The following is a 24,357-nucleotide window of genomic DNA, read 5'->3' on the forward strand; positions in this document are numbered from 1 at the left end:
TACAAAGATATGCACTGCATTTTTAAAATTATGAATTAAGTGAATTGCAGATAGTGATGTGAGATTATTTCTTTTTAGGAATGATGTCGTACCTGAAAGTTATGATCATATGGAACACACTTTGCTTATCCCTGGTGGTCCTTTCACTGTCCTTCATTCCAGAAGTGTCTTCTCAAGGTACTGTAACACACAAAGCTGAAGGGAGGGTGTCTAGGAGTGTGTGCCTGACACACATTAAGACTATTTCAAATACATCTTCATAAAAATACTAAGTTCTAGAAATATTCAGATAGGAAATATGATTCAATTTTATCATCACTGAATATTTTCATAAATAAATTTCAGTGTAGCATGGTCCTCTTTTTTTGAGGAATAACATAAAAATATAAATGTAATGCAAAATGTGTATGAAACTATTACTTTTTCTTTAGACAGCCTACAGAGCCTCTTGCCCTCATAGTGACATATTTAGCCCTAGTGATTTGCAGTTTGGTTTAGAAAGGATCTAACATGAGAATATCCACAAAGATTGGCTAGAAGTATTTCAATAAGCTCAGGGAAAGGAATGTCTCTACCTTACTAAGTACTTTCCCATTAAATTCACCATTATTACCCCACTGAGGCAAATTTGGGGAATTATTTGTCTAATGATACTCCAAGATCTATAATTGATTCCTTACTAAAGTAACACTGTTATGGTGAAGCAGAACATGCCACCTGGCAAATCCTGTGCTGTTGCAGTTCTCTGATAGCTCTCAAATTTTCAGGGGGATAACACTGGGTATTACTTGCTGCTAGAAAATGATTTATTACTACTTGATAGCAAAAGGCACAATGTCAGGTATCTGAGCAGCTCCTCAGGGCACGCCCCATGCCAGATGTGACCTTACACTGACCCCTTGATAGCTGATACCTTCCCACCAGTTTCAGCAAAAATCAAGACTTTTGCCAACAGCAACCAGGACCATTCAGGCATTTTCTTTACAAGTAACTCTGCAACTTACAAGTCATAAACTTAAAAGAAATGAATGAATGAAGAGGTGCAACTATTGAACTACTAAATATTAACCATATAACTATTGGACTCATTTTCTTCCCATAAAGGAAGAAGGGTTCAATATATTGGGCATATATCCATAAAGGAAGATGTCCATTTTGTCTTTTCAACTGCTCTATTAATAGCCCAGTAACTCAAGTCCATTAATGTCTCCACTTATCCCTTGGTTCCACTTTTCTATTTGTGGCAAAGTGGTAACAAGCATTACAAGTACTGGCTGAAAATCACTGTATATGTAATAGATATAATATTTGTTATCCCATGCTCTTCCTTCAGACACACACACGTGTTGTGTGTGCTGTTAGAAATTGTCTTTGGTGTTGTGTTGTGCTACATGTTATTTCCTTGTTGTTCCTCAATGTTTCAGCTGATTATCTGTTTGGGCTTGCTGATTGTTCAGCTTCTTTGTTTGTATTTAGGGACGCTTCACTTGTGGTCCTGTATGTTTCATTTCCAGAAGAAGCTGTTAGCTGGTTGTGTTAGCAGAGATTTCACAGAGGAAGGGGAGGGTTGCAGGCTGAATATCTGATTTGGCAGTAGAAGGTAGCAAGGCGCTGCTGAGCTGGAAGGCTCACATGTTAAAGCAAGACACCTCCTGATCTGTTTTTTTGCCACCTGTTATCTGCACCATTTCTTGTTATCTAGCATTTCCCAGCAGTCTGGCACTAAAGCCATTATGGGATGAGCTTTTCTGTTAGTCTCCTAGTACATAATCTTCTAATTAACAAAATGTACTTCATAGCAGTTACAAGGCTAGATCCCAACTGTTCTTAGCCTTAGAGCTGATACCAAATTCTTCCCTGACATCAGGGAAAAAAATATAGTGTAGGGAGTAGGCAGACTTTGAAACTTCCAATAAAAATGGCTCCAGGGACCTGTATTTATTATGACAGTGCTCTCCAGTTTGCAAGCTAACCTCATTAGATGGGTTATTAGGAACAGCAATAGCAACAGTAAAAATCAGACACCTAGGGGGTCTGTCAGGTATGGGTGTGCAGATGCACACCTATTATCATACAGAGGGTGAATCAAATTGGAGAATAAATCAGCAAAGCTGATATACTGTCTAAGGGGCTAGTTTGGAAGCCTGTGGTCATACTACAGAATCAATCCTCAAGGATTCCTTAGTTTTCAGAAAAAAAATGGGTAGGTTAGCTCAGTGGAAGACCGCTCTAACCTGAACACATGCTGCTGCTGGTCCTCAGGCTGGCTCAGAGCAAACCTCTGCTCCCCACACCTTCAGGAGGGGTCACACCAGGCTCTCAGCTTCTGCAGTACTGAGTGAAGAATCCACATTCTGCAGGGAAAAAAGAAAGAAACTTTAGTCCTTTTCCATTCAGCATTTCCTTAAGGACTGTTGTGGCTGGGCAACGCTTACACCAGTGTTGTGTGATTTTAGATGTATCGAGCTGTACAGGGAGATGTGGGGCAGGGTATTCTAGAGAGCATGACTGCCAGTGTGATTTTAACTGTCACCACTACATGGAGTGCTGCCCTGACTTCAGGAAAGTCTGCATAGTGGGTAAGTTCCCAAACACAGCCAATTCCTCTCCTCAGAATTCCCCTCCCAGCTCCCTACCACACCAGTGTCTGCTCTTTGAATGCTTAAATGTCTGTTGGTTTGCTGTGTCCTTGTTCCCTCTCATACATGTATTGTTGTTCCCCATAAATATTCAGAATAACCTCTTGCAATCCAAAGAAAATTGTGTATCCACAGGTTATTGCCAAGCAAAGAATTTTGCTTTTTACAAAAGCAGAACTAGGCAAGATGGGCAAAAACAGTTTACTGTTTGTTTTTTACTCCTTAGTGCATTTGTACTGTATGTATCTGTCTCTTATACAAAGAAAAAAAAAAGTGGTGAAAGCCAATTCAGGGTTCTGCAGAAAGAAATTCTGACATATTCCAACTCAAATTTAAGAAGTGTGGATGCTGTGGGGTCTAATCCAAAGCCAGGGTGTCCTTCCATGGACAGAAATTGATTCTGGATCAGAACTATGTCCAGAGTCTGCTGGAAAAGGTTAGATGAGTATTATTTTATGCTTTATTTATAGGCAAAACTGTACAATGTAAATAAAATCAGGTTTTTCAAACTGCTTGACTGAGCATTAAAAGCATTTTCTTAGGAATCACCAATGTAGAAATGTCAGTGATTTGGGTAACAGTAGTTTGTTACACTACACCGTGATTCCAGTAGGATTACAGGAGTAACAAATACTTCCCAGAACCAGCTACACCACTGAGTGTTGTTCAAAATGCAGACCTGCATTCCCTAAAATTCTAGCTCTGCTGCCCTGACACACACTGGGGACACTTTGCCTTTCAGTCTTCCCCATCCTCATTTTGCATTGTGGGGAGACATCAACATTTCTCACAGCTGAAGATGCAGAGTGAGGCATTTTAATTATGTAGGCTATTTATTCATTGTGGGTCAGATTCTAAAGGTATTCTGGCTTCTGCAAAACCTTTAACCAAAAGTTTAAAGCTAGAGGAAATCTTCCCTGTTCTACTCTAAATCAGTCAGTCCAGGCAAGCACAGTAGGTGCCATCCTGAAAGGAGGCAGGCAGTCTGGCTAAGGACTGTTGTCCAGTTAGTGTGGAATCAACACTGACTAAATGAAAGAAATGCCAGACATTATTTATGAGTAAAAATTTCCCTAAGATAATAAAAATAATTCTCACCTGTGCATGTGGGATGGATCCACTGGCATCAACACTTAATCTGCAACTACACTAATCCAAAGATGTTCAGAATCTGCCTATACAGTAATCTTAATCTTTCTAGATAGTGATTTAACTGTACAACATGATTTTATGCCTTGTGTGCCACAGAGACAATGACTTCAATAGAGACATACAGAGAGAAAGTGCTTCTTTTGAAGCCTAATAGCTGTGCAGACTCTTTCTAACACAACGTGGTCATTATTTGATATGAAATAGCAGTTTGGTCAGAGAAGTTTCAGAAGTTAACCAAACATTAAATACTAAAATCTTGTGGTTATTAATCATGTCAAAAACATGGTATATAGTCCTTTAGTACTAATAATTTCAGAACTGTATTAAACAGTTCCAAAGTGGTCTCTTGGGGTAACTTGGTTAACCTGTTCACACAATTAGGTGCAGTGTTTGCCTGGACACACCAGGAACACTCCTAATTTGTTGTAACCCAATTAGGCCAATTATTTTTCAGAAATGCTTTGGTAGACACATCATTCTTGTAGCAAAGGGATACCCTGGTGAACACCTTCCTGCAAACCCAGCCCAGAATTTAAATATCATCTTGAGATCACCGCTCTGTGGCTGGGGAAGCGGAACCTTCCTACGGTGGGACCTGGCTAAAGTGAACGCGGCGGTCACGTTTTATTGCACTGTCAATCCCATGGTCACTGCCATGGCACAATGCCCTTCTGGTGGCACTGCCTGATCCAAACCCCACCTTACAGACAAATCCTGGATCAGACCAGGATAAGCGCCTGAATTTATGGAGCTGCTCTTGGAGCAGCTCGAGCCAATGACTTCACTGTAGAGAGGTCCCAGCGTTCCACATGAGCTGGCCCCAAGGCTGACTGTGCTGGCCTGCCTCCACAGCCGCCTCCTGCGAGGGACGCTGCTTCGAAACCTTCGAGAGGGGAAGGGAGTGCGACTGCGATGCCGACTGCGAGCGGTACGGAAAATGCTGCCCAGACTACGCCAAGCACTGTAAAGAGGGTAAGACACGTCTCCATCACTGCTTCTCAAAGTGCTATTTAAACAGAGGTGCTTTACCATAAACAAAATCCCATGGGCTTTGGCAACAACTGAAAAACAGAAAACAGAACAAAACAAACAAAACAGAACAAAAATAACAAAACATAATTTCACAAACAAATTGGCCAATTTCTCAAGCATGAACACTTTATCGAAACATACAGGTAGACATCCTTGAAGCCATCATCAAGATGTGAATTCTGAGTTTAAAGTTGTGTTTTACATTAGGCTCTTTTGGAACTAGCCATGTTCTAGCTGTCAGAGCCCTTACTCAGAATACCACGCATAAGGGTAAGGTCTGCACATCAATAATAGAATTCAATGAGAGAAGCTGGGGAATCAGAACAGTTTTGTTTGGAAAACAAAATGTTTGAGATCATTGCATCCAACCATTCCCCCAGCACTGCCAAGGCCACCTCTAAAACCTGTCCCAAGTGCCACATTCACACAGCTTTTAACTCCCTCCAGGGACGGGGATGCCTGGTGACCTAAACCTCCCCTGGTGCTCCTAGGGGTCATTTCCTCTAGTCCTATCCCATGTTCTTGGGAGCAGAGCCCGACCCCCCCGGCTGTCCCCTCCTGTCAGGAGTTGTGCAGAGCCACAAGGTCCCCCCTGAGCCTCCTTTTCTCCAGGCTGAGCCCCTTCCCAGCTCCCTCAGCCCCTCCTGGTGCTCCAGCCCTTCCCCAGCCCCGTTCCCTTCCCTGGACACGCTCCAGCCCCTCCAGGGCTCTGTGGCCACGAGGGCCCAGAACTGGACCCAGCCCTCGAGGTCCCTCAGCAGTGCCAGCACAGGGCACAGCCACTGCCCTGGGCCTGTGCCCACAGCAGGGCTGGCACAGCCCAGGGGCCACTGGCCCCTGGTTCACCTGGCTCATAGTTAGCCACTGTCACCAGCACCCCCAGGGCCTTTTCCAGTAGGCAGATGAATAAATGAATTGGAGTAAAAAGCTGAGTTCATCTTATAAAAACAAAGTGGAAGGTTCAACTTTGTGGAAGATTCAACTCCCTTAAAATCCCCACCCATCCAAAAGTAGGGAATGGCTACTCCTTGGGATAGCACTACCTGGACCTCCAGAACACTTGCTTGGTGTCACCACAGTCACTGGCAGCATATTAGAGATGCATATCCTAGATTCTCCCTATCTCAAATCCAGTGTGGGAAGAGCAGCCCAACACAGAAACCCATCCTGTGGGGCAGGAGGGAGGAACTGGATGTCACATGTTCACAGTGTAGCAAGAAAAAATTTAAGAATTTTACCTTTAGGCTGCAAGTTCAGTCCAGGGCAGAATCAAACTGACTTGCAGTCACTTATTTTGTTCTGTCCTTTCCTGCAGAGCCTGGTGGGGTTTCAGCTGAGCACAAAGGCACAGATCTGGAGGTGCAGTCCCGCCCTCATGTAGCTTTAAGGACACCAGCAAATGAACTCTAAAAAACAACAACAGACTATGTTTAATTTCATCATGTCCTTAAACTTTCTGGTACCTACAGACCTATATTAATTTCTGTCAACACACTTGACAAATGTGGCTCGGCACGGGGCTGCTGGATCCACAGAGCAGCCCACCTCCAAGGCAGCCAATTCCCAAAGCCTGCAGTGTGACGCACAATATAAGTCACAACTGACATTTGGTTCTCTTCACCCAAGTGGTCCCCAAGTGCTGGGATAGTGGCTTAGCTTTGCCACACAATTGCACAGTAATTTAGACTGAAATAGAGTCTGTATTCAGCATTTTTGACTGAATGTCTAGAGAAGTGTCTTGGAAGCATGTTGAGGTGAATTTGCTGCTTATGAGGCTGCTTAATATTTCCCTCTTTCTGCTGAGTTTGTCACACCCAAACACTCACAAAGCACTGTTAAACAATTTCACTTTTTCAGTTAAAATATAATGATTAATCCACAGCTAATCTTAAAGAATTTCTTCTGTATTGTACTAAGCTTTGCTATCAACTTTTGTAAAAAAATCCAGCAGAAATCCCCCAAACCACTGTACTCAGTATTTTACTATTTACACTATGTGTGAATAACTAAGAAATCTGTTAAACCTCCTGTAATAAATTTGCTGTTTCAGCATCCTCTGAACATTTTTTCTGTACAGGAAAGCCAAGTGTACAATGCATATCCAGAGCTGTAATCTTTCCTGTTCTCCAGAAGCTCTTTAATCCCTGAATACATGTACACACATAACCAAAATGCTCCCCTTCCAAACAATTGGCTTTCAAAGGAGCCATTCAGCTTTTACAACAATTTCTCTCTCTTCCTCAATAAATATTTCAGGATATAGTGCAATACCCAACCTTGCTTGCTTTGAGCACTAGCTCGCTGTGAAAGTAAACCTTTTGACACCATGGTCATCCTTTGGAGACAAAAATCCCATTTCTTTTGTAAAAAGCTGATTACACACACCTCTGGCAGTTACCAGCTCCCTTGGTTGGATCAAAATAATTTGGCCAGTTCCCTGAGCTCCATCACATTTCATTCACAGCTAACAAGTTCCTTCTACAAGGCTATGCCAGTAGCTCATTTCCAATTGTACAGTTTGGCCAACAATTAATTATAAAATATTATCTGGCTCTTACTGGATGCAACTGAAATTCCATCCACTCTTCAGAGCTGAAAAATCTGAACACAACCTCCTATTTCTCCTAAAACTCAGCCTACTATAAGTTAGCTTAATACCCATGTTGTTTCCTTGGCCCACGCCTGCTTTGTAGTTCCTGTCTCCTTCAAGAAAAACATTTCTTTTAAAACGTCTCTCCAAAACAATCACTTGCATAGAATCATCACATCTGAAGAACTGCAAGGGGATTATCAAAGTAAATTCTTGGCTAATGTGACAACTCTCCTATTTCCACTAGAGTTAGTTATCTGTAGTGAAAGTCGAGTAGTGAAAAGTCATCTGTAGTGGAAAAAAAAAAAAAAAAAAGACAAAATTTCAGAACATAGAGCTCTGCTCAGAATTCATCTCTTTTCCCACCTCAAAATTGCTATTAGCTAATAATGCCTCACCTCAAACTTCTGGGAAAAATATTCTCCCATCTGTGATGAAACACTTCAGGATCAAAAGGGTATTTTTTGCTCTTTTTCACAGAAATAATTGTGTAAAGAATCCTATAAATGAAAAGAAACTTAGTTTTAAATGGAAGATGGTCACTGAAATTTTGTGAACACTCTTATACAGTTGACACCCAGCACCTATAAAGATAAAATAATCTGTTAATGGGAGCACTTCTCTCTTTCAGCACACACAGAAAAGCCAACCCCGGAGACTCCTCCAGAAAACAAATCAACATCTAAAAGATCCTCCACAGATGAGGAAGAGTCACCAGAGGAAGCAGTGGAAGGTAGGCAAGTATATGGATGCACCAGGATGGGTGTTACCTGAAGGAAAATTAAAGACCATTTTCCTGCTCTGGAAATAGAAAGCTGATCCTAGACATTACCAGACAGTTACCAAGCTTGGAAGCACTTGGTTTATAAACTGATTACCTCACCAAGCCCTCAGGACTTTGGAGAGTTCACTCAGCACAGATGGTGCAGAGTGGTGATGTCTCCTGTGTCTCTATTGGATTTTTACACACATCCTCCAAAAACAGGGTACAGACCATTGTCAGTCTTGGACAGCATCCGTGGCTGGAACAGGAAGGGTGGGACAGTGATGAACTGGCAAAACAGGAAAATGTCCTCTAGTTTCAATCAAGCCAGGCCTTATGCTGCTTCAGACAACACATTTATTTATTTATTCTGACTGGAAAATATGCTGCTTTCCTGTGTTCTTTGGTACTGTGTTCCAGCATTTGAAGTGATAACTCAGAGGACCAGTTTGAACTTGAAACAAAATTGAAAAGACGCTAGAAGTCAGTCAATATTTTTATCTTCCCCCCCTCTTCTTCTTTTTGTTTTAGATTTGGAGTATTTATTTTCTGCTGTTCTAATTTCCTATTACAAAAAAAAAAAAAAAAAAAAAAAAAAAAAAAAAAAAAAACAAAACAAAACAAAACAAAAAAAAAACCAACACCCTAAAACACAGTATAGTGGATTAAATGAAAGAAAATTAAGGAAATTCAAATAACCATTAACAGGATCCCAGCTGGCTTATGGTATTTCAGATACATGGGATGGGAGTGAAACCTATTCTGAAATACTCATCTCATACTAAACACACATTTGTGAAAGCAGAACTAATCTGCACAATCTCAGAGAGAGAATACTTAGGGAGAGATTGAAATGCAGGAGCATTTACTGTTCTTCTTGCTGAATAACAATTTGACTCATATCAATGTAACTATAAATAATAATATAAGTAAAGAGAGCCTTAAATTCATACATCACAATGAGGAAAACAATCCAAGGAACAAAGATACAGCAGAAGATGCAGTCAGGGCTCTGTGTTCAGGAATTATTTTCCTCCTGCTTCCCTACCTCACTCTGCCAATTCCAGGTTGTTGGTGCAGACTAAGTTACAATGTAGGGCAGGGGAATAAATCAAAATAACAGACTGAGAAGGGAAGTGTTGTGTTAGAAGGACTATTTTATAAAGCGGCTTCCTTTCCGTGAAAGCAGCAGGAAACCCCAGGCAGCTGCACCTACAAGCACCAAGCTAAACCCTGAACCTGGAGCAGCACCAGGTTGGCCAAAAGGGATCACCAAAAACTGAGCTGAGCTGCTGGAAAGTCCTATGCAGACAAAAGGAACTCATATTTTACCTGGTCCAGCTTAGTTTGGCCTGGTTAAAAAAGGTCTTGGTATTCCAAAGAAAGCACCTATAGCTAATGGGTGTAATACATTTATAGGCAATACCTATCTGCATGGCAATTCCAGTGACTGAACTGAATTTGTATTTGTTCTATAGATCCTGAAATCCAAGTGACCACTCCTGCTCCAACCACAGAACCTGCACAGACAACCCCTGAGGCCACAGAGGAACCAGCGACCGAAGCCGACCCTCCTACTCCAGATACAACAGAAGATGTGACCCCTGATGCCACAGAGGAGCCACTGACTGAAGCGGACCCTACGGATTTACCCCCAACACAAGACCCAACCCCTGACGCCACCGAGGAACCAGCAACTGACACCGAGCCTCCCACCAGCCCCACGCCTGAAGAGACAACCCCAGAGGAGCCGACAACACCAACACCAGAGGAGACAACCCCAGAGGAGCCGACAACCCCAACACCAGAGGAGACAACCCCAGAGGAGCCAACAACCCCAACACCAGAGGAGACAACCCCAGAGGAGCCGACAACACCAACACCAGAGGAGACAACCCCAGAGGAGCCGACAACCCCAACACCAGAGGAGACAACCCCAGAGGAGCCAACAACCCCAACACCAGAGGAGACAACCCCAGAGGAGCCGACAACACCAACACCAGAGGAGACGACCCCAGAGGAGCCAACAACACCAACACCAGAGGAGCCAACAACACCAACACCAGAGGAGACAACCCCAGAGGAGCCAACAACCCCAACACCAGAGGAGACGACCCCAGAGGAGCCGACAACACCAACACCAGAGGAGACGACCCCAGAGGAGCCAACAACACCAACACCAGAGGAGCCAACAACACCAACACCAGAGGAGACAACCCCAGAGGAGCCAACAACACCAACACCAGAGGAGACAACCCCAGAGGAGCCAACAACACCAACACCAGAGGAGACAACACCAGAGGAGCCAACAACACCAACACCAGAGGAGACAACCCCAGAGGAGCCAACAACCCCAACACCAGAGGAGACGACCCCAGAGGAGCCAACAACACCAACACCAGAGGAGACAACCCCAGAGGAGCCAACAACCCCAACACCAGAGGAGACAACCCCAGAGGAGCCAAAAACACCAACACCAGAGGAGACAACCCCAGAGGAGCCAACAACCCCAACACCAGAGGAGCCAACAACACCAACACCAGAGGAGCCAACAACACCAACCCCAGAGGAGCCGACAACACCAACACCAGAGGAGCTGACAACACCAACACCAGAGGAGCCGACAACACCAACACCAGAGGAGCCGACAACACCAGAGGAGACGACCCCAGAGAAGCCGACAACACCACCAACACCAGAGGAGACGACCCCAGAGGAGCCAACAACACCAACACCAGAGGAGACGACCCCAGAGGAGCTGACAACACCAACACCAGAGGAGCCAACAACACCAACACCAGAGGAGCCAACAACACCAAAGGAGACGACCCCAGAGGAGCCGACAACCGCAACACCAGAGGAGCCAACAACACCAACACCAGAGGAGATGACCCCAGAGGAGCCGACAACATCAACACCAGAAGAGACAACCCCAGAGGAGCTAACAACACCAACACCAGAGGAGCCAACAACCCCAACACCAGAGGAGACGACCCCAGAGGAGCCGACAACACCAACACCAGAGGAGACAACACCACAGGAGCCGACAACACCAACACCAGAGGAACTCACAACCCCAACACCAGAGGAGACGACCCCAGAGGAGCCAACAACACCAACACCAGAGGAGACAACAACACCAACACCAGAGGAGCCAACAACTCCTCATCCAGAGGAGCCGACAACCTTGCCTGACTCTCCCACCACCCTGAAACCTGAAGAGACAACCTTGGAGGAGGCAACAACTCCCAAACCTGAAGAGACGACCCCAGAGGAGCCAACAACCCCAACACCAGAAGAGATCACACCCAAAGAGGTGACAACCCCAACACCAGAAGAGGAGACAACTCCTAAACCAGAGGAGACAACCCCAGAGGAGCCAACAACCCCTAAACCAGAGGAGACAACCCCAGAGGAGCCAACAACCCCCCCACCAGAAGAGACAACCCCAGAGGAGGTGACAACCCCCACACCAGAGAAGCCAACAACCCTCAAACCCAAAGAGACAACTCCAGAGGAGCTGACAGCCTTGGCTGACTCTCCCACCACCCTGAAACCTGAAGAGACATCCTCGGAGGAGGCAACAACTCCCAAACCTGAAGAGACAACCGCAGAGGAGCCGACAACCTTGGCAGACTCTCCCACCACCCCTAAACCTGAAGAAACAACCCCAGAGGAGCCAACAATCCCCAAAATAGAGGAGCCAACCCCAGAGGAGCCAACAACCAAGGCAGACTCTCCTACCACCCCCAAACCCAAAGAAACAACCCCAGAAGAGCCAACAACCAAGGCAGACTCTCTTACCACCACCCCCAAAGCTGAAGAGACAACCCCAGAAGAACCTACAACCAGGGCAGACTCTCCCACTACCCCTAAACCTGAAGCAACAACCCCAGAAGAAAGTATAACCAAGGCAGACTCTCCCACCACCCCTAAAGCAGAGGATGCTGACTCTCCAACCATCCCTGCAGCCCCTGAGGTCAGTACCACTACCAGTAAAGCCACAGCTTCTCCAGGCAGTGCTGCACCCACAACTGTTGGGAAGGACTCCCCCACACTTGGGGCAGGCACGATGCTTTCAGATACCACAATAGAGAACAAGGAGACAACAACACCAAAGAAAGACAGAACTACTCTGCTTAAAGACCTTTTCACAGCTGCAACTGGGAAAGACACAGTTACTGTAGCTATGATGACAACAGCTAAACCAGGTGATTCTCCTAAAGGTATGGATGACATTCCAAACACAGCCCCTACAGCCAAGGAACCTGTCACTGCAGCAGCTGAAACAACTTCTACAGACACCAAGACTGCAACAACAGCAGCTTCAGCTCCCTTGTCCAATCCCACTATGCTGATAACAACCATCAAAGAAGATTCAACTCCTCAGCCTGGTGAGGCTGTAACACCAAATGAAAAAGGGACAACTACAGACACCGAGCAGGCTGGCCCAGCAGCAGACAAAGAGAGCCCAGGTGCTACTTGTGTTATTGTGGAGATGACAACGGCTGGTAAAAAAGATGTAACAACCATTAAAGAAATGGGTACCACACCTGAAAAAGAAATGGAAGATGTCACTGAAAAGGCCCCTAGTATTGCCAAAGAAGAGGTAACTACAGTTACCAAAGAAACCACAACAAGGGATAAAAAGGACACAATAGAAGAAATGTATCTTGTGTCTAATGGGACATCCAAGCCAACAATACATTTCCAGGAGATCACTGAGGCCATAGAAGAGCCTCACCCAACTGAACCTGAAACTCTGCCAGCGAAAGAAGAGCCTGAGATAAACAAGCCTTTAATACAAGCTGGGGACCTGCCAATATTCCCTGGAGAAACACAAGGTAAGTGCATTCCAGCAGGTACAAAAGCATCAGCAACTCAAGGGAACATGGCAGTGTTCCGTGGGTAGCCACAACCACAGCTGCCAGTGTCCTGAATACTGGAACCTCAGTTTCAGCTGTGGAGTTAATTAAATCCTCCAGGTGGTTTAGAACATGATCTAAATTGTTTCCAGTAATTGGTCCTACTGAAAATTGTTCACTATAAGTTTCTCCTCCTCCTGTTTGCTACTGTAGGAGATGCAAACAGACAAAAAGTCAAGGAAAAAGATGACAAATTTCTAAATCCCATGAAAAAAATTGCTAGAAGTCAGGCTGCATATCCACCCTCCCTCATGGTACCTAACCTAGTGTTTTGTAGCCACCTACTAAAAATATCATATAAAAGAGACAAGAAGTCTCTTACCTTGCTTTCTGCCACAGCCTTTTTCATGCCCTCTCTTTATTTTAATCAGACATAGCCTGCAGGTTCTTGAGCAATTTTTCAATCAAATACTGAAAGATATTGTTTGGGGAAAAAATAGAGGGGTTTAGATGCAAAATACTTGAATTTCAGTCTAAAAGATATTCATCCTTTATATTTAAAGGAAGGTTTATTTTTTAAGAAATAACAAGAAGGAAGAGAAGCCACTAAAGCAGCTTAAAGGAACAATAAAATCCCAGAGCATGTAGCATACGAGGTGTTTGTAGGTGTTTTCCTGAATTAGGTACTTAGGTGGCAATAAGCAAAGACACCCACACCTGGTCACTCGGCACTGCTGGGGCCACAGGACGAGAGCCGAGCTTCCCGAGAACACGTCCCCGATGAGGAATTAATCCCTGGCCCACCGGCGGGGCCGAGAGGGAAGCTAAGGCCGTTCTTATGGAACCTTAAACAAACCCACCTGGCTGTGTTTTGCAGAGAAGAACGACGAGAAGGACCTGTGCAGCGGCAAGCCAGCGGACGGCATGGTGGCCCTGCCCAATGGCACCCTGGCCGTCTTCCGAGGTGAGACTGCTCCGAACATCCTCCCCCTGCCCCGGCATGGCCCCGTTCCTCCTCACCTGTCCCGGCTCTGGCTCCGCTCCCAGCCCGCCTCCTTCCCCGCACAGCGCCGGAGCTCCTCCCTCACCTGCCTCAGCCTCCTCCTCCCTCACCTTTCCCTGACCCAGTCCTTCACCTTCACCGTCACCTCCTCCTCCTTCACCTGCCCCGTCGCTCTTCCTCCTCTTTTTCCTCCCTCACTCGCCCCGCTGCCCCTCACCCTCCTCGAAACTCTCCCGAGCCGAGTCCGTCCCCGAGATCCCTCATGGAGCAGGTTCAGCCGCGTCCCCGGGGCAGGACGGCGCTGTCCCCTCGCTGTCCCCTCACTGTCCCCTCGCTGTTCCCGGGACAAGACGCGCTGTCCCCGGCGCCCCTCACGCCTGTTTCCCCCAGGTCACTATTACTGGCTGCTGAACGGCCGGACCCCACCGACCACCAACCCCCGCCGGATCAGCGACGGCTGGGGCATCCCCTCGCCCATCGACTCCGTCTTCTCCAGGTGCAACTGCGATGGGAAAATCTTCTTCATCAAGGTGGGAGTGGTCCCGGCCGGCAGGATGGGGCGAGGCTGATGAGGAGCAGCTGGGGAGGCTCAGCCGGGAGAAAAGGAGGTTCAGGGGGGACCTTGTGGCTCTGCACAGCTCCTGACAGGAGGGGACAGCCGCGGGGAGTCGGGCTCTGCTCCCAGGGAACAATAACAGGATGAGAAGGTTTCACCCGGGGATGTTCAGATTGGATATTGGGGAAAAAGATTGCCTAAACTTATTCCTAGTGTTTCCCAACCTGAAATAAAATGCTAATGGAATGCCCACACCTCATTAAAGCTATTATGCGGTTACTTCCCAATAAATCACTCAGTCCTGGAATTCAAGCTGCTTGTTATATCTATGAAAATTTAAGAGATTTCAAAAGGAAATCCCTTTTTCCTTTAAGTAACTTTCCTTTAAGTAACCCCTCTTAAAAATTAGCTTCTAAGATACTCTAGCCCTACGCAAAGGTTAAAAGGCTGCAGGAGGTACTTCATGAAGTTGTAGTAGTTTTATCCCATTTGTAATGGACGGAGGAGTGATTCCAGTCAGATTTACAATGTAGCTATCAAAGTGCTAATGCTTATTTATGGATTATTCTTCATGTTTGTTTTGCAGTTGAATAACCAGGAATTAACTTCCTCTAAAGCTCTTTTTATTTTTTTTTTCCCTTAAATGCTCAGGGTCCCCTGTACTGGCGCTTCACCAATGGTGTTATGGATAATGGCTATCCCAAACCTCTTGCAACTGGATTTGCAGGGTTAAGCGGGAGAATAGTAGCAACCCTCCCTGTGGCAAGATACAACAACAGACCAGAATCTGTTTATTTTATCAAAAGAGGTATGTCTTGTATTCCTGAAGTTCAGGGAACATTAAAAGGTACTTGAATTGCCTTGGGCAGGAATAAAACACTGTTTCTCTTGACCCATTTCTTTCAAACACAGAAACACAAATGATGCCAGTGTTCCAGGTGCTCAAAAATAGACTGAAGCTTGAAAAAAATTTGTATTAGAGCTTGGAGGTCTTTCAGTGCATTTTAAACCAGATCTGTAAGGGTGAGAATCCAGGAATCCAGCACTGTAGTGGCTAAACATTTAAATAAGTTCTATCTGGTGGTAAAGCTATTTTAGTCTCAATTAGAGAAGGGAAGGGAAGGCTTTAATCTTGCTAGTTCATAACTATGTGTGGAAATTTCAATCTCTATTTCTGATTTCCTATTTTAAAGTAGTTTTCTTCTGTTATGTGAATGCTGTACTGCCACCACAAGAATGCAATTGTTATTGATTCCCTGTGTGCGATAGGGATATATTTTCATACCTGATCAAGCTGGTGGTTGGGTGTTGTTGTAGGGGGAGATTGATTTATTTTTTTAAACTAACAAAACAAACATGTTTTAGATGGGAACATGCAGCAGTACGTGTACAAACAAGAACCAGCCAAGAAGTGTCAAAGGAGAGCCCGGGTTACCATCAGATACCCAGCCTTTGTCCCCAGAGTTGTCATCCGGCGACGCTTCCAGCGTGCTGTGCGAATGCCGACCGTCATCCGCACCGTCAGGATCAACTCCTACCCCTCTGGTAATGTGGGCACCAAGGTTCTCTCACACAGATGCTGTCACCTCTGACACAACATTGTGTTTGGAGGGTTTTAATGGCTGTAGGTGACACAGGCCTATGGCAGCTGCAGCAGTGCCACAGCTCCTCACGGAGGGTTCCTTCTGCTTGCAGGAGTTCTGCGCAAGGAAGTCCAAATGACAACGTACTGGAGAGGGCTCCCCAAAGTTGTCCACTCAACTCTCTCCGTGCCCAACCAGAACAAGCCTGATGGCTACGACTACTACGCCTTCTCTTACAGTAAGTAAAACTAAAGCACATCACTATAGACCTCAAAAGATATGGGTGGGGGGGAAGAAAGAAGCTCCTGTTATCACTTGTGGTACTGCTTTCAGCACTACTAAAAAGTCCTGGGAATTAAAATGTTGCCTATAATCAAGAGATGTTTCTATTAAAAACCAGTAGTTACAGGACAACGTGGAGCAATGAAATACAGAGGTTCAAAGCAGCCAACTGGGGAATGCATTGCCAGGGAGTTCAGCCTTTTAAAGGGACAAACCTTAAATGAAGGATTATGTTAATGATAGACTGAAGTCTTTGGATCACAACAGAGCAAGTTTTTCAATGGCTTCTATGGAACTATGTTTCTGACAAAACACAAAAAGGAGGGAGATGAACCACTTGACTTCACTCAAAAAAATTATTTATGATCCTGCCTGGAATGGTAGACTCATTCCACCAGCCAGGATCCCAAATAAGCATTCCTCAGAATTTTCTGCATTTTTCAAAGAACAAAATAGTTCTAAGAACAAGCCATACCCAAATACAGGCTATTAAAGTCCCTGTCAATAAGATCCAATTCCTCACCTTGGAGGAATCAGCCTCACAGGCCCATTCACACTCAGGGTCCATGGACTTCCCACTTCTGTAGTGAGTGCAGGGTTGTTGTGGATGTTGTTAGTTTGAATTCCAAATTCTTAAGACTATTTCTGTGTTCTAGCAACACAAGAACATTCTTCCCCGCTCTTGGGAGAAATTTATTATTAGCAATGCCATAAAACTTACTGCAACCAAGAACATCTGAAAAAATAAAGCTGAGGACAGAAATTTATTGTTGGAGTCTCTCAGCTCCCTATATGCACATGGAACAGTGACACAGTGTTATTCAGGCCTAAGTGACATTAAAATGCAGGCTTGAATTTGTGAATTCTTCCCATGTATTAAATGTAGTTTCTGGAATTTAATCCTGACCTCTCTTCCTTTCAGATCGGTACTACAGTTTGGATATTGGCAAAAGAATAGCACGGCCTGTTACTGCTCTTACAGGAAAGACTGTATCCAAAGACTGGTACAACTGTCCCAGCAAGTGAGGCACAGCAGAGGAGTTTAAAATAAGATGCCATTTGGATGTCAACGTTTTTTCTAATTTTATTAATAAAAGACATTGAAATATGTGCACACAACTCTAAGTATTAAAATGCTGCTTCAAGCTCTGGCTTCATTACACTAAGCAACCACAGGCAAACTGGCATTTTGTATACACAGCTGGAAGTCCTTTACATTTCATTTAACTAATGTTTCCTCTGTTCAGGCCTCCTCTGCCTCCCATGGCATGAGTTACACCTGTGCAGGGAAAGAAAACAAATGCATTAATATAAACCCTTCTTACCCTTTTAATCAACCATTGCACAGGTGATACTTCACCCTTCCCTAAGGAATTATCAGGGCAGTGGAGTAGTTCCTTTCTGATACAGTTCAAGTTTCCCCTCTCCCCCGCTAAGCCTGCTGACACATGTACATGTCACCTGTGTCATGCAAAAGGCTGGGGGTGACTTGTGATCCAGAGCCGAACCAATGAGCAGAGGATTCTTACCACATCTTAAATCAGTTAGCCCCTCCTTATGGTTATTTAAGAAAATGGCGATAGATGGAAGAAAATCTATCCTAGCCCCACCTCCTTATGTTTTCCTCTTAAAATACCTGCTAATGTTGAGTCTTCCACAATGTTAAAATAATGCAAAACAGAATAAAAACCCATCAAAGGCTTTTTCTTAATACAGAAGTTGCAAAAATAATTTCTTGCCATGGTTTAACTCTATTACACTGAAAAAACTGTAATACTTCCAATAAAGCTTTTTTCAATGAGTACATATTGATATAGCTGGAATCCTTAATGTACCAAATGGAAATTCCTCTAATGCCAAAACCAGAAGTTTCTAAACTGCTGTTCTATCAGACTTCTGAAACCTTCCTTTAAAACTCTGAAGATCTAATGCCCTTTACATTCTCTCTACTGATAAGAGCCAGGTGCCACTGCAGAAGGAAGTTTGCCTGTCCGAAACCTGTTCAGCCTAACACGCTAAACCCGAACTTGAGATCTTAGGGTCACACACCAAACTCGAGGGCAGGGCTGCTGTGTCACTCAGTCCCTGTGTGCCAGCAAGGCCAGCGTGGCTGGGAGCAGCCAGCAGCACTTACCCCTCTGTCTGTTGAACTGCCGGCCACGCACGCCCGTCCTCAGCGTCGGGGGCTGCAGCCGGACACGGCGCAGGGACTTGGGCTGAGTGCTGCTCGTGTCTGTGGAGAGAGACAGTGCAGAAAGGGTGGCTGTGCCTGCCAGCTTCTCCTCTTTACATCTTTTGATATGGGTTATGCTTTCTTTACTTTAGAATGATGAAGGTACCTCCTTATTTCATTGACCTCTCCTCTAATATACATAAAAGCTTCAAAACAAGTAAGTTGCACTTCTCTTGCTCTCTATACAAGGGGTTAACTGATAACTGAGTAGTTATTAACTTATTGTTCTTTCACAATTTAATTAAAAATATTTTAAAGCTGACATCAAATATGCTAGTGGATAAATCACCAAAGTATCAGTAACATTTGCTCCTTGAAGTGTTATTTTTTTCTTGGTCTACTCCAATAACTGCGGTCCAAGGAAAACTGGTTTACCTAAGTACCAAAGAATCTATAAGCATCAAAATATCAACTTGCTCTAAGAGAATCTAGGGAGACCTTAAAGCCCCTTCAGTGACTAAAGGGGCTCAGGAGAGCTGGAGAGGGACTTGGAACAATGGCCTGTAAGGACAGGACAGGAGGGAATGACTTCCCACTGCCAGAGGGCAGGGTCAGGTGGGATATTGGGAAAGAATTGTTCTATGTGACAGTGGTAAGGCCCTGGCACAGGGTGCCCAGAGAAGCTGTGGCTGCCCCTGGAAGTGCCCAAGGCCAGGCTGGAACCTGGGCAAGTGGAAGGTGTCCCTGCCCACGGCAGGGGTGGCACTGGATGGGCTTTACGATCCCTTCCACCCCAAACCATTCTATGAGTCTGTTATTCTAAGAGTTTTATCTTATTTTGTGGATCCTGGCTACCAGCCACAATGCTGGACAAAGGAATTCCCACTCTTAATGAAAAGGTATGAAGTATTATTGTGATTATCCTGTACCTGCAGATGAACTTGAAGGAGGATCCTGACTAGTTGAAGGAAGATCTGACTCATCAGATGCTTGAACAGATTCTTCTTCTTGCTGGCTATCAATTTCTAGACCAGCTTCTGAAGTAATGCTAGAAGGGAAGGTGGAGGAGGAGAAGAACCATGTAAGTATATTTTCATAGCTTCAAAAAGGTCCAGAAAAAAAAACCCTGTCTTGGACACAAAGATTCAATGAAAATCAAAAGTAAAATATAGTATAAAATGATAAACTGTCCCCTTTTAGATCTTTACTTCATCATAATACAAAACATAGCAATTATTATAAATATTAAAAGTTGCACTTGTAAAGCAAAAGACAAAATTATTTGTCTACATAATTCACTAAGAACTGCTTATTCCAGCCCCCTGCTTCATCTTTTGTACATGCACTGTCTTAACTAGGTGACTTAATCATGTATGTCTGGAGGCTCTCAGTTGAGTCAGAGAGAGAACAGAGAGAATTCTCTCTCAGGCTTTGGCCTAGAAAAGTTAGGCGAAAGAATTCAAACAATTATTATCTCTCTTTCTGTTCATGTTGTTTATAGATATGTTCTACCACAGTGTACTATTCATAGTGCACCAATAGTGTGAAAGGTTTTTACTTTGAGACCAATCATATTTCACCTTAGTGAGTCACATTATAAAAGAGACTCGCTACTTCTTAATGAACACTCTTTAAGCCTTCTGAACACCATAGAGTCTTTTCATCCATCCCTAACTCAACAGTAACATACGTGTGCTTTGCATGAGTGATTTTCTGTATTACACAGGAATGCCTTAGTCTTTATTCTACAAACTGATCCTTCAACCTGTGTGTTTAACATCAATATTTGACTATTGCAGAGTCCTCTGCATTCTTTTTTTTTTTTTGGTGACTTTTATATTAACTTTGTTAAACCCCCAGGAGAAGATCAGCAGAAAACCCCTGGTTTTGGATGAAGAGTCAGACTGTCCTGCCTCACAGCACTACAAAACACTGTCTGAGCTGCCCCTGGGTGACAGTGGACATGCCAGCAGTGCAAGTGAGCCAAAGCAGTGGTGCTTTACCCTTCAGACTCTGCCTCTGCGAAGACCTCGTCGGCGTCGTCGCCGGGGCCGGGCTCGGTGGTGGTGGACAGGCTGCCGGTGGAGGTGGTGACCATGGGCACGGACTGGGACGCGTGCTCCGAGGCGTCGGCCGAGGCGCTCTCCGTGAACACGGTCACTGGGGAGCACACACAGCTCAGGCCCTGCCCACAGAGCCCTGTGACAGCACAGGCAGCTCGGGGACAGGCTGCCCAGCGCTCCTGAGGAGCGGCAGTGCTGCACTGACCATGGGGAATCATTCCCTGCTTCGCTCTGCAAACTCTGCCACTTACCCGGTGCTGCCACTTGTAACGGTGTTGTGGGGACACTACGACCCCCTGATTCTTCCTCATGGGCAAGGAATAGTGGGGTTTCATACATCCCTAAACCTGCAACAAAGTTCCAGTGACAATCCATCCAAATGAGTGGGTAAAAAAAGGATTAACCAATGTCTTCCCTCTGGCCAATGGATAAAATCCAGTCACTTGTATTTAAGCAGATTTTTGTTACTTTGTTTTGACTTACTGCCAGAGCTGATCATTATTTATTGGAAGGTAAAACCTTGATGAAGATATTACTGCTTGTTTTTTTAACTTTCATCCTTGCCTTATACCATTATTTTGCTGTGAGCTTTCTTCAGAGAACAGCCTGTGTTCCATGCCAACAGGGATGCTGGGAAAGGGACAGATTCAGACCAACAACAAACAACAGCCTGGCCATCTCTAAGCAGATAAGGATATAGCCCAAAGATTTCTTTGCATTTGATGTTTTCCCTTATTGTTTCACTACAGGGAAGCTACAACCAATAGTAAAACTGAAGTTAAAAACCATTCCTTCAATATTTCATTCAATTTCAAAATCCTAACACAACTATAAATGTAGCAGCTTGAAGATAACACCTTCTCACTTTCTGCTATTCTCTCTCTGCTGACGACTATTTAAGAGTTGCGGGTTTCCACACTTCAACAATTTCCTGAAGCATTGTGTGAAGAATTGTGTTTTGTTACTGAATTCTCTCTTTTTCTCTCAAAGACCCACGGACAAGAGAGCCCAGAACTGCTTTACCTCCTTGTGATGCCAGCTGCCCAAGATCAGAATGACTGGAGCTGGTTTGTGGCATATCTTCAGGGGGCCCAAATCTGAACCGAGGAACTCCAGCTACCTGTGGGGAACTGGCAAAATACAAACTTAAGGAATTCTGCAACTTCCCCAAAGATCGGGGCAGGGGGGGAGAACTTTCTGACCAAGAGAACAAATCAAGCATGAGACAAAATGAGCTAATACTGACCATAAAAATTATCTGAGCTACTGCTAAATAAACAGCAATTAGCTTCTCAAATTATTAGGAAGGCATTCAAAATCAGTACAACAGTCCTGAAGAGAATATTCTTTACTTATCCATTCTGTGAACTCTCACAATTTTAAGATTGCTGGACATATCCAGAACATCCCAAAAGCAAAAATGGAGGTAACTTTTCCTACTTTCATTGGCAATATTAATGGGGAGGGAGGAAGAATAAGGAAGGAAATTTGATATAACTTTTTTGTTTGTTTAAGCTCTTCTTAAATCACCAGGTTACAATACATGGGAGAATATTCAATTCCTAACCTGCTGATCAGTTATATGACACAATTCAAACAATAATTATCTGCACATGCAGTTATCTATCCTACTACCTAGCATGTTACTTCAGTCACAAGTCCATTTAATTTATTTTCATTTCACTGCAAAATAGAAAGAAATACAATAAAGAATAGACAAAAGCCTTTTTTTTTTTCCTTTTTCTTTTCACATCTACTTACTGAATGGCTTCTGCAAATCCATCTGTACGATGTGGAACTACAAGAGTTGGTGTGCTTGGAACTGTTCTGTCCTCATCATCAAAGAAGTGCTGCTGCTGGAAAAAAAGAGACTGATATGAGAGCCTACAATGTATTTCCAGTTTTTACCAGCTGAGTTAAAGGTTGATTTTTCCACATAGTCCAGCAAAACAGACTTAGCTCTAACAAAATTATTGTTTAATTTCAGATGTCTAAAGCTGATGCCTTTGATCTCACAAAAGGTACTTTAGTCAGTCAGTCTCTCTCTTTTCTCCCACTGAACCTGCATTTGTTCTGCCAAATACAGCTGAATAAAAGGTTCAAAATTAGCTAATGGAGACAGCATAAATTAGCCTTGTTCCTTTAGGATGAGGCTGAACTTAGTATTATTTTTTCCAGCAACACAGCCACTTTGACTGACTCTAAAACAAATAAATAAAATCACCTTAGACAAAACCAACTGAGCCTCTTTTGAAGCCTTTTGTTTCCTGGGAGTTTCCTAGTCTTTGCCTTCCATTAATACAGGAATCAACAAAAGTAGGGTATTTTCTGCAAGACTACAGAGACCATCCCCCTCCTGAAGTCAGCAGCCAGGCTTCTTTAAAAACCAAAGTAACCCCAAGAGTTAGAAATGTTCCATCAAAGCAAGTCTTTAGTAGTAGATTCTGATACACTCACCATTCCACCTATCCCAGGGGTCAGCTGAAGTCCTCGCCCCACCGACTGCCTTCGTGTCATCTGGATTCTCTTTATGGGAAAGAAATGGGGGAAGCTGTGTGAATGTGGTCCTGGAATTCTAACAACATACAAGTGTTCAGTCAGAGCCAAGGACAGCAGCTAAATTAGTAAGTATGGCAATCATCATGGAATCACAGAATATCCTGAGCTGGAAGGGACCCACAAGGATCATCAAGTCCAACCCCTGCACAAAGGACAGGCCCAAGAAACCCAGGAAGAGCCTGAGAGCATTGTCCAAACACTCTTGGAGTTCTGCCAGCCTTGGGGCTGTGCTCATTCCCTGGGAAGCCTGTTCAGTGCCCCAGCACTCTCTGGGGGACAATGTATATATTCTGGGCAAGTGAGAGTAATATTTTACTCAAGTCTCCACTGAATACAGAAAATTTGCACACAAAAATATTGTGATCCCAAGCCTCAGCACAAGTTAATGGTAAAGGATCCTTTCACTCAGGCTATTTTTGAAGAATTCCTGTTGTGATGTTTTAATTTACAAAATCTACAGGTCTTCAAAAAGCATAATCATGGGTCAGGCACTGACTGTGAAAGGCTTAACATGGAAAATAAATGGCAGCATTCCTTTGCCCCATCTACACTGGGGCAATTCATAAAAAGCCTTCCAATCTGAGCTACAACCTGGCTAAGAAAAGCTTTTTGAGTTGAAATATCATCAGCCACGGACTGACATAGCACTGGTATAATATAGTAAGAATTTCAAGACAAAAAGCAGTAAGGGGATGGATTTGTATGCTCCCTGTCCAGCCATCATCTGCAGGACGACACCCACTAAACCGCTTTGCTCAGCTACCATTTCTATCATGCTGAACAGCTGGCAACATTTTTCCCAGTGGATTTTATTTATAAGAAATCATACAGCAATTTATTTCCAAGTCTTCTGAGGTGCTGGAGCTGCTTTGTACCTGCACTGGGGGCCCCAGCTCCTGGGGAGGGGCGTGGATGGTGAGCCGTGGGGGCAGAGGGTGCGGTGGCCTCCGCGGGGACTGCGGGGGCCGCGGGCCCTGGCGCTCGGACGCCGACGACGGCTGCTGCTCCCTCAGGCTCTCGTGGGGAAACGTGGACTCTGCAGCACTCGTGCTCCCTTCTCCTACAACACAAATACACAGGGGGAAAACCCTAGGAAC

The 24,357-nt window shown here is 44.5% G+C and overlaps 2 protein-coding genes across 6 annotated transcripts in view; one reads left to right on the forward strand and one right to left on the reverse strand.

Annotated features, from left to right (window-relative positions):
• The first annotated feature begins 80 nt into the window (after positions 1-80).
• Positions 81-17,503, forward strand: PRG4 (proteoglycan 4). The gene is made up of 11 exons (XM_053950190.1): positions 81-177; positions 2,457-2,579; positions 4,644-4,763; positions 8,045-8,146; positions 9,655-13,020; positions 13,919-14,005; positions 14,435-14,574; positions 15,252-15,408; positions 15,966-16,145; positions 16,296-16,421; positions 17,388-17,503. The coding sequence occupies exons 1-11, from the start codon at positions 81-83 to the stop codon at positions 17,489-17,491; spliced, it is 4,602 nt and encodes a 1,533-aa protein (XP_053806165.1). The 3' UTR covers positions 17,492-17,503.
• A 20-nt stretch (positions 17,504-17,523) lies between these two features.
• Positions 17,524-24,357, reverse strand: part of TPR (translocated promoter region, nuclear basket protein) — a 33,743-nt gene continuing 26,909 nt past the window's right edge. For 3 of the 5 annotated variants that reach the window (XM_053950189.1, XM_053950186.1, XM_053950185.1), the window contains exons 43-51: positions 24,136-24,320; positions 23,159-23,227; positions 22,463-22,572; positions 21,725-21,831; positions 20,953-21,048; positions 20,642-20,798; positions 19,568-19,686; positions 18,600-18,698; positions 17,524-17,744 (exon numbers count right to left, since the gene is read on the reverse strand). In XM_053950189.1, the coding sequence (XP_053806164.1) occupies positions 17,689-17,744; positions 18,600-18,698; positions 19,568-19,686; positions 20,642-20,798; positions 20,953-21,048; positions 21,725-21,831; positions 22,463-22,572; positions 23,159-23,227; positions 24,136-24,320 (998 nt within the window). In that variant the 3' untranslated portion in view covers positions 17,524-17,688. The remainder of the gene's footprint in view (positions 17,745-18,599; positions 18,699-19,567; positions 19,687-20,641; positions 20,799-20,952; positions 21,049-21,724; positions 21,832-22,462; positions 22,573-23,158; positions 23,228-24,135; positions 24,321-24,357) is intronic. The other 2 variants (XM_053950188.1, XM_053950187.1) reach the window with 2 other exon arrangements.

This window comes from Vidua chalybeata, chromosome 9 (genome assembly GCF_026979565.1).
Source record: "Vidua chalybeata isolate OUT-0048 chromosome 9, bVidCha1 merged haplotype, whole genome shotgun sequence".
Taxonomy (NCBI): domain Eukaryota; kingdom Metazoa; phylum Chordata; class Aves; order Passeriformes; family Viduidae; genus Vidua; species Vidua chalybeata.